Consider the following 10,361-nt stretch of genomic DNA (forward strand, 5'->3'; position numbering starts at 1 on the left):
CATGATTACCAAATCAACTTTTCTAAGACAAAATGTGTTGCCAAAATCTTATGGGAAATGTATCAATCAATGATGTTGTTCTGTAAGATGTCATTGTGCACCCATCTATTCTTACTATTGGTTTCCGCAACAATTAAGTGATGAGGTGTAGGATATTTATTCTCTCAAAATATTACAAGTTATCCTAGGGGTGCTTAGCCAACATCAGTGGGTTGCTGTCTAGTCGCACCTCCTCCATGTTGGCTCTAGTGAGTCTTATCTGATACAGTGGTTATGTTGTTGCTCTGCAAGGGGAGGGCATAAGAATTACATAATTTATGTCTTCAAAACTATATTTTTTCAATGTTTCTGATTCCTCCTGGAATTTATTTAAAGTAAACATGTCACTTACTGAAACTTAACAAACATTTATACTACAAATTGGGATTTGATAAATATTTGTCAAAAAGTGGTATTGCTGTAATGTGGTGGTGATGATTGTTAACAGACGTATAGCTGCACTATGTGAAGTGTCTCTGGAAGTTGTGGGATCGCCTCCAGTTCATTGTTCCCAAGGTAGAGATATGACAGATCGGTGAGTTTCTGTGATAATAGATACAATTTTCACTGATGTTCTCTTTCCCTTTTCTTCAGGTTATTTTAGGACTGCATGTTGGCCTGCACACTTAGTTGAAATGAAATTGACATTTATGTCAACCATTCATTGTTGACTGTAAAACGTTACTTTATGTTTTATGTTGTACTAATCATCATTAACAATTAGAAAACTGTATTTTTTGTAGGATTTAATTTAAATTGTATGACTAGGGTAGGTCCACTAATGCAGGGTTCTCTTTATCCAGGGTTTTGTGGATCAGATAGATTAAATATTTGTCTATGGCACAGTTTAGTCCAGGTATCTAATTACATTAGGAAAATATATCACATTAATTTAGTAGACTAAACGTGGTAAAAGTGTTTAGATCCCCAATAATCATATACCTGTTTGTGAATAAAAAAATGCAAACATAATATTTGAAGATCTACATATAATGAACCACATGTTCTAATCAATAAGAAATATGTGTGAGTTGCGTGGCTTACAATGAATTGTTCAGATGAGGTGAATATTTTTTTCATCGATGAAGTATGGCAGATTTGGTAGGCTGGTTATGGGAACTCCTTACTTCACTAACTACCCTCCCTCCGTCGCGCCTATCCACTAGTATCGCATCTCCCGCCCCCTCCTGGCACTCTGCTTTTCTCATCAATGGCACGTATTTGAATAATGTGTAAGCACTTGGACTGGAGCCAATCAGCTGTCAGAGGACCATGATAAATCGCAATGCATTATTGATAATAATAATTACTTTGACATGCGCATTTCTACTTGAGGGGCTAATTTTCCAAGTCGAAGAATTTGTAAAGAAGGGAAGAAAATTGTGTTACTATTTGCTCCCGATGGTTGTACCATGTCGAGGCGCAAGCAAACCAAGCCACAGCACATCAATTCCGATGATCCCGGTTCGTCAGAAAATGGTGAGTTTGAACTGATAAACTTTTCGGGAAGGGGTGCGCGGTGTTAGCAAGCTATCATTATTTTTTCTTTATTTGAAAGTTATAGCCTACATGGTTTCCTCGCACTTTGACCTGAATGATGACCCTTGGAGCTGACCATGCTTTTTTCAAGACTAACCATTCGAAGTTATTTGATAAGTAGTCATTCAACGAGGACGAATTCATTTTTTTGCCAAAATAGTTATTTATCAGCAGTTTTTTTTTTAATGCGAAACGTTTCGAAAAAGAGAGTCCATGTGGATGACTGGGTCATCGTTTTTACCAAGTGATTGATATTGATTTTTGTGTGTATATATTGTATAGTGACCTAACTTTTGAGTTCAAACGACATCTCATAACCTACAATTGAACTTTTCTCAAAGTCGCTGTCTTACCTGTTGTGAATTTGGAACAGAAATATGTGGTTACACTGTAGACTGACAAGTTTGTCTGTTCTAGAGTAGGCTATGAATGGTTAGTTTGATGATATTAGATTAGTTTGATATTAGATTAGTTCGTTTAAACCTATATTTGAATTACTTTTTCCGAATTAAATATCATTAGTTGTACTCATTTCACCTATGAACATCTATTTCAGTTGTGCGCACTATTATTCCACATAATGGACCACATTGTAGCCGTGTTCACATTTATTGCAATCTTATTTGATAGCCTGAATGTTTGTTCTTCTTGGTCTGTGGAAGTTTCATGGACTAGATATATCAATATTTCTACACAGAGTGGGGTATACTTTCGTGATCAAAACACGATTATATCTGGTATGATGTATTGTTTGGTCTATTTTGAACAAAAGTGTCCGACTGTATGAAATGTGACTCGGGAGTAAGCTGAACTAAAGGCAATAAATCCCCCAGTTTAATGCATGACTGTTTCCTTTCGTACATATGGAGAGGTGGGGGATGGAGTACTGGTGGTTTTGTAGGGAAGGAGTGGGGGTGCGTTTGGTGTTGCCATATGTAGCCCAAGCAATGGACATCACCTTTATGATTAGGCTTTGTCCAATGGTTCTAGCATTTAATATTCTAAGCCGATTTCAGTCTTGCCATATCATAATTTTCCACTGTGACAATAGTTAAATGTGTTAGGCATGTTCCTATTGTATCAATTTAAGTTACCCTTATAATTAAGTGAGAACCACTGTGTCGTTTCACCGCGTGTCGTCGTGATGAACAACCCTGGTGATCTGATACAACTTATGCGCCGCCTAGCGGTCATATTTGTGAAGAGGGCAAAGGGGGACAAGTAGCCTATGGATAGGCATTACTAGGACAAATTGGGTAATTTGCGCTGCTAAGGCTTATGTTCTTTTATTGTTGATAATAAGAGTATGCATATTTCCTATATGCCGCCATGGGTAATTTCTTTTTATAAATAAATAAATAAATAAAAACAGTCAAAGATAAGAGGACGTTTTTCCTGCCGCCGACCGCGTTTAATTCCACTTGTTGACAATGAACGGATTTTGAATACAATGCCATTTGCAACTTTTTCACCCCACTCCAATCGCCTGGTGAGCAATTAACAAGTCCAACAGTTTCGTTGGAAGAATGCAAACAGGTGGTCTACCCCCCTCCCCTTTTTTTTAGAAGGCGCATTAGCATTTGACAATGCGACCGGCGTTGTGAAATGGCCTCTCAGTGCGCAGACAAATTAAAATGCCCACTTGAGGTATTTATTCCGGTTTGACATGTTCCAAGAGTGGCTGAAATTGACTTTGCATGTAAATGATCTGATCTGAGATGATTGCTCTCACATCTAAGTGTGAATCCTAGAGGCGCATTTCTCCAGGGTGCTATCAATAGCCTTCCAAGGTAACAGAATGCAATGACATGTGCTGATTAATAGTCCTGTGGTGTTCGTTGCATGTAATGGACTTAACCAAGACTATTGTGTTATGGTTAAAACAATACATTGTCATAGCACTTCAGGATATTTAAATCTAGATTTTATTCAGAACAAAATTGCCACAGACTAGTCTTTGTCTTCATGTGTATTTTACTGGATTAAGCGTTGCCCCTGTAGTGTTTGTCTCAAATTAGAGATGATGATGATGATGATGCCATCTACTGGCTCTGGTTGCACTAGCCAAAACCATACAGAACCTTTGAACTAAAGCAACAAACCCCTTTTCAGTCACCATTATTTGTTGAGTATATTTTACGTGCGTGTGTAAATATATATGCCACATTTTCCACAGGAGAGGCTATAGACTTGATTGAAAACTGCTATATTAGAAATACCCACAATATTTTGTTATGTACAGTGATACTTTTTGAGGTCTTATCCATTTATGTTTTTTAATAGAATAATTCTTTATTGGAGAGTTTGTTTGTAATGTCTAGGTTGAGAAGTTTGATTTTAAATGATTAGGTAGTGACTTTGTTTGTTTAGAAATTGAGTTGTGACGTTAACCTCATATTTCCCTGTTTGTTTTTTTCATCAGGGATTCTACAAGATGGTCAAACTGAAGAGGATGGGAATGAGATGAAAAGGTTCAGGATGGATGAGACCAGGGTTTGCAACAAATGTTGTGCAGAATTCTTCAATGAGACAGAGTTTCTTGAACATCAGAACAACTGCACTAAAAGTCAGCATCTAGTCATAATGAAAGACTGCAATGGAAGTGAAGTGCCAGATGAGCTCTCCCAAGGCTCCCCTGGTGGCTATCCAAGTGACCACGAAGACGGCCTTTCCAGCAGTAATTCTCTATCGAAGGCCAATACAGCATCAACAGATAGGGTGGATGAAGAGGATTCCAAATCAAATGGTGAAGAACCACCCAAACAAGAAAAGACTGAGATGTCTGCCAGCCCTGATATGAATTACCAGACGTCATCTAAGTGCCAAGATTCAAATGTCACCCTGGAGTCCATGGCTGCCACCAAAGTGGCTGTCACTCAGCATTCATCGAATCGCAAGTCTCCACTCTCCCAGGACACATTGCGGGCCATCCCCATGATCCTGGAACAGCTGGTATGTCTCCAGCAGCAGCAGCTCCAGCAGATCCAACTCACTGAGCAGATCCGCATCCAAGTGGCCATGATGGCCCCCCAGAATCTCCACTCTGCCATAGGGGCGGCTGTGGACCCCCTAAAGGCTTTAGGTGCTCACCTCTCTCAGCAGCTCTCTGCCGCAGCAGCCCTCATTGGGAAAAGGACGGGCAGTCAGAGCCTCTCTATGGAGACCATGAAACAGGGTAAACTACCTCACCCCAATGGCATCCCCAACTCTATGACTGGAAGTCTGGGGTCCATGCCCTCTGAAGGAGACATGTTAAAGGTACTCCCAGAGCTGGCTAGCCGCCTCCCAGCATTACTGCCTCAGTCCCCAGGGACCATGGCATTCCAAAGCCCCTTCACTGGTCTTCCATCAGGGGTGGATCCTTTGAAAAAAGTGAAGAGTAAGATCCCCAACATGATGCCAGACTCAAAAAACATGTCTGGTGACATGTACAAGCACAAGTGTAAGTACTGTGGGAAAACCTTTGGCAATGACAGCGCCCTCCAGATCCACTTGCGCTCCCACACTGGCGAGAGGCCCTTTAAATGTAACATCTGTGGAAATCGCTTTACGACCAAGGGAAATCTCAAAGTGCATTTCCAGAGGCACCGGGAGAAGTACCCGCACATCAGGATGAACCCACACCCTGTGCCAGAGCACCTCGACAACATTCCCACCAGCAGCGGCATCCCCTATGGCATGTCCATGCCCATAGAAGAATCCAACATGGTAGACATGAAGCCAATGCCTACCCTCCCCATCCCAGGTTTCCAACCATCACCGCAGCCGGGCTTCAAACCTTCATACGATGGCTTTGGGGGGGACTCGTTCTCCCATCGGCCCTCATCATCAGACTCGTTCTCCCATCGGCCCTCATCATCAGGAAACAGTGGTGCATCCATCTCCTCAAACATGTTTAACCATGAGATGGGGTCGGAACAGAACCAGGAGCCCAAAGACCTGATGGGAGCGCTCCATCACATGAATGGTAACTCGGAAACTGCTAAGCTACAGCAGATGGTGGATGGGCTGGAGAAGAGGACCAATGACCCCAACGAGTGCTACATCTGCCACAGAGTGCTCAGCTGCCAAAGCTCCCTCAGGATGCATTACCGCACCCACACAGGAGAGCGGCCCTACAAGTGTAAGATATGTGGCCGGGCGTTCTCCACCAAGGGTAACCTCAAGGCCCATTATGGCGTCCATCGGGCCAACACCCCCCTCAAGATGCAGCACTCATGCCCCATCTGCCAGAAAAAGTTTACAAATGCAGTAGTGCTCCAGCAGCACATCCGCATGCACATGGGTGGTCAGATCCCCAACACCCCTCTTCCAGAGAGCCAGTATGAAGCCTCTGAGGAGATGGACTCTTCTCTGCCTGACGAGAAGTCCATGGAGGCCAACGATTTTGATGAGAGCATGGAAGATCAAGACACTGAACTAGATGCCCAGGAGAAGCCAAGTGACACATCAGATTCTCTCCCACTATCTGCCTCTGAAGAGCAGCAGCAGAACCAAGCTCCCCCCACCATGTTCTCTGGTATTGCTGCTCTAGAAAACCACATGAAGAACCTCGCATCAGCCCTCAACCTGCAGCGCCAGACCAGCACAGCTTCAGAAAGTGACGGAGCACCCAAGAAGTCCCCCTCAGCACCTGGGGAGCAGGATTACCAGAACGACCGCAGTCCAGCAATCTCCGACACTCTGTCCTTTCACTCCTCCTCCCCAGTGAACAGTCACATAGGCAGCAATCAGTCCAAGTCTCCTCTGTCTGCCATGCATGAGGATTTTGCCCGGAATGGGCAAAGACCAGATTCTGACTGTGACAGCCAGGATGCCAATGAGTCTAGCGGAGCTCTGGACTTGACTGCACCCAGTTTCACCCCAAAATTAATCAAAGAAGAACCTGGCCTGCCTTTCACCAATGGCGAATATTGTGAGTGTGTAACCCTTTTTAATTAATCTAAATTACAAACGCATTCCATAAAACATTATTGAATTTGAAATCGCCTCATGGCTAGGTGAATTGAGTTTGATTATTCATTTGGAATATTGTACAAAAAAATAATAATAAAATAAATTCCCCCCTCAACAGCTCCCAGCCATATGCCTTTCATGAGGGTCCCCCCGAGTCTGGTCAAGCTGGAAATGCAGATTCCTCCAGAGAGCCCCCTGGGTGCCCATGGCCTGTATAGCTCCCAGATGGCCCAGGGGATGGGAGGGCAGCCCCCTAGCTCCAGTGCACAGCGCAGATCCACCAAGCAGCACCTGTGTAATGCTTGTGGCAAGAACTTCTCCTCTGCTAGTGCCCTGCAGATCCATGAGCGCACTCACACAGGGGAGAAGCCCTTTGTCTGCACCATCTGTGGCAGGGCCTTCACCACCAAGGGAAACCTCAAGGTAAAGCAGAATATCATAGAGGGAAACTATTATTGTCTAGCCTGGATGCATTGTTTCCCATTATGTGGCTGATGTAAAAAAAGAAGCATTTAAAATACTTTTTAATTAGTAGTAGAATTTAATAATGGACTATGGTCCTTCCATGTGATGTACAGTATGTGTTTTTGCTATTGCTTGTAAGTCAACATTCACTTTTAGTGCATGATTTTGTAAACAAGCCATTTCTATTCCTGATGAAAGTTTGAATATGTTTTTTTTCTTTTTCTAGGTGCATGTTGGAACTCATATGTGGAACAGCTCAGCAAGGCGTGGCCAGCGTCTCTCCTTGGATAATCCAATGGCCCTTATGTCAATGGGCTCAGAATCCCAGATGATACCAGAGATGATGCCTCCCCCCAAGGAACTGGGATCTCCAGCAATGAACTTTGAACAGTCTTTGTGGAACCAGTATGCTGCTGCTTTCACCAATGGGCTGACCATGAAGACTAATGAGATATCTGTCATCCAAAATGGAGGCATTCCCTTCCCCGGGAGCCTTGCTGGTGGTCCTCTCGCTGGCTCCACTGGTGGGGTTATGAAGATGGACCGGTCCCACTCTGGCCTGCCTGCCACCATGGCCGAAATGGAGAAGAACGGCTCAGCGAGCGGGCCGAAATCCCAATTCCCACATTTCATGGAGGAGGGAAAAATTGCAGTGAATTAGTTTGAAAATAGAAGGCTGTTTTTTGCTTATTGTTTGTTCACTGCAATGTACAGATTGAATGTTCATTGTGGCACTGTTGGTACTAGCCACTTGCTCTTTATCGGGCACAATCAATACTTTTCAAGCGTAGAACTCTCAGTGGATATAATGGTGCAGCTCATACTTTTGCTATCCTTTGAATAACTCACCCCTTAAATAAATGTTCTCGTAGTTTTTTTTTTTGTATTATAACTTGATATAACTACTGTAGTTGTATTAACTGTTTTGTTATTTTCCTAATATGCGGGTATTTTTGTGTGAATCCTTTTAGTCTTGTATCCAGAAGTTGAATGTATGGCTTACTTGAAACTGCTTTAAAATTCAGAATGTCTCCCTGATGACACATACTTTGAAGGATTTTGTCTAGCATTAGAAAAGCTTCAGGGTATGGTCGATATAATAGACACAATTGTTTTAGTGTTTATGATAACCACACTGTTGTTTATCCTTTTTCCTCTGTACATGACTGTGTGACATGACTTTTTATAAAATTGTAGTTTTGTAATGGTGAATGTTGTTGGCATGTTGCCTCAGAGGGAAGTTTTTTGATAATTCAAAATGGTTGGAAGATTCTCTGAGGCGCTCGATTGAAAGAAATACCATTCAGGTGTCATGTCCTTTCCTTAAATGCAGGCTGGCTTGCTCAGTCATCCGTTTTGGATGTCATGGTTATTTCCTAACTGGATTTCACATGAAGATAGTTTGTCTTCTCTCTAAAACAAAAACCTCATGCGAAGTGCCTAGCTTGAACCTGAAATGTTGCTATTGTTCTTTTTTAAAGCACCACAAGATTGTAATGAAGGTTATTTGTCTGTATGTGTTTGACTGATACTATATTGTTCCCATGTAGCATTGCATTGTTTCTGGATTTATTTTTTCCTCAATTCTTATTTACGAAGATCTGTTAAACATGTTCTTTCTGCTCCCAATATTCCCTTTTTGTAGAGCTTCTAGGTCTTTTGGTGGGTTGTGTTCTGAAGGCTATAAAATGCTGAATGCTCTCAATCATGCCTGCACTTTATATTTCTTTTTTTTGGTAAGCTATCATATTCTACAGTTCCATTTGAAACCAGTCATCTCAACGTTGTTATTGTGATGTTTATATTAGAGAGGGCACATCAGCTTTTCTTTCCCAGTTTCTTTTACTTAAGACGTTGAAATATTCACTGCAGAATTTGACTCTACTTCTCTCAGTTATGTTCAAACTTAAGATGAAATCCCTGTTAAGGTTGCCTGTTCGATGAAATCCCTGTTAAGGTTGACAGTTCGACTTTGAAATAAACGTTTTTCTCTACATTCTTAAATTGTTATAGCTTGTTAACTTTGTTATTTATGTTGCGTACAATGCCAATGCTTTTGGGGGCAAATCTCTACCTCATTTAGATATTATTATTTCCCCCCCCCCCCTCTCAACGGTCTGTACATTATCTGATGCATTCTGAGTAAGCAATGATATGCTTTCATTCTTCTCATCTGCTGTGTTTTATAGACATGAATGCATCACTGGACACTTTGCACAACTCAGAATGCTCAGAATAGCTGTGGACTCTTGCTGTACATTCCCCATTGATATGCATTTACCAAGTTGTGCCTTTTTTTTTTTTTAAAGAGCAAACCATGTCAGAACTGCTTTGAGGTTGTCTTTACAATTCAAGAAATGTTGAGCCAGTTAGGCTTGTTTACAATGTAAATGTCCTCTTTGTTCTTTTTCATTTGTTTCCTTCATCTAAATGTTACGTTCTGGTCTTTTGAAAAATAAAAATCAGGGTGACCTTTCCAACATTGTTTCCTCAGTTTTTCTACCACTACTAGAATTGCTGCTCTAGAAAATGTCTGACATCGCCATAATAATATGAATATATTATTTCAAAGTGAATTACTTTGACTGCTTTAGGAGTGTTGTATCAAAACGTACTCAGGACAAAAGAATAGGACTGGGTGAGTTCTTGCTGCTTTACTTTAATTTGCATATGGGACAACTGATTTCCATCGAGTCTCCTTCAAATGACTTTCTTGGAGTAGTTGCTGATCTCATGTGTCCCAGCAATGGAATACACTCTATTACAATGTTCGCTGTACAATCAATTTGCATCCTCAACCAAATCAATTTGCATCTTCAACTAAAACTGTGTGCCTTCTGGTCACATTGTCCATCCCACAATCAAATCTAATAATTACAGTCTCAACTAGTGACCAAATACATTGAGGTCAAAATAATTATATATTGGTCTTGGATGTATTTATCTAACACCACTAAAACAGTTGGGTAGGCAAAACAATGATAACCAGGTATCAAAAACATGGAGGTAGGTTTTTTTTAGGGAGGAAAATGTCATTGATCCAAGATCTATAGCTTATGGTTTTTAAATGTGACATCTTGCAAGCTGGGAGCTACATAGTTTCTACGGATGGAGAGGTGGGGCAGGTGCTCATAGGCATGTCTCCTTATCAATAAAGTCAAAATACGTCTAAAGCACTCTAGGATCAATAAAAAAAAAAAACTTTTATTAGAACTACATCTTACTTAATTGCACTCCAAATCTATCTTGTTTGATGAAGTGACATAGCATCAGCACTGATAAGGCACAATAGAGAGAGGCCAACGCCAGCCAGTCCCAAGCAGCCACTGACAGCTGGGAGAGCCTCCGCCCAGAACGCAGAC

The 10,361-nt window shown here is 41.6% G+C and overlaps 1 protein-coding gene across 1 annotated transcript; it reads left to right on the forward strand.

Annotated features, from left to right (window-relative positions):
• Positions 1-1,451: 1,451 nt before the first annotated feature.
• Positions 1,452-7,660, forward strand: sall4 (spalt-like transcription factor 4; the record flags this gene model as incomplete). The annotated part of the gene is made up of 4 exons (XM_080533629.1): positions 1,452-1,518; positions 4,001-6,497; positions 6,660-6,957; positions 7,226-7,660. The coding sequence occupies 4 exons, from the start codon at positions 1,452-1,454 to the stop codon at positions 7,658-7,660; spliced, it is 3,297 nt and encodes a 1,098-aa protein (XP_080389755.1).
• Positions 7,661-10,361: the final 2,701 nt, after the last annotated feature.

The sequence above is a fragment of the Nansenia antarctica genome (genome assembly GCF_963989245.1).
Source record: "Nansenia antarctica genome assembly, chromosome: 6".
NCBI lineage: Eukaryota > Metazoa > Chordata > Actinopteri > Argentiniformes > Microstomatidae > Nansenia > Nansenia antarctica.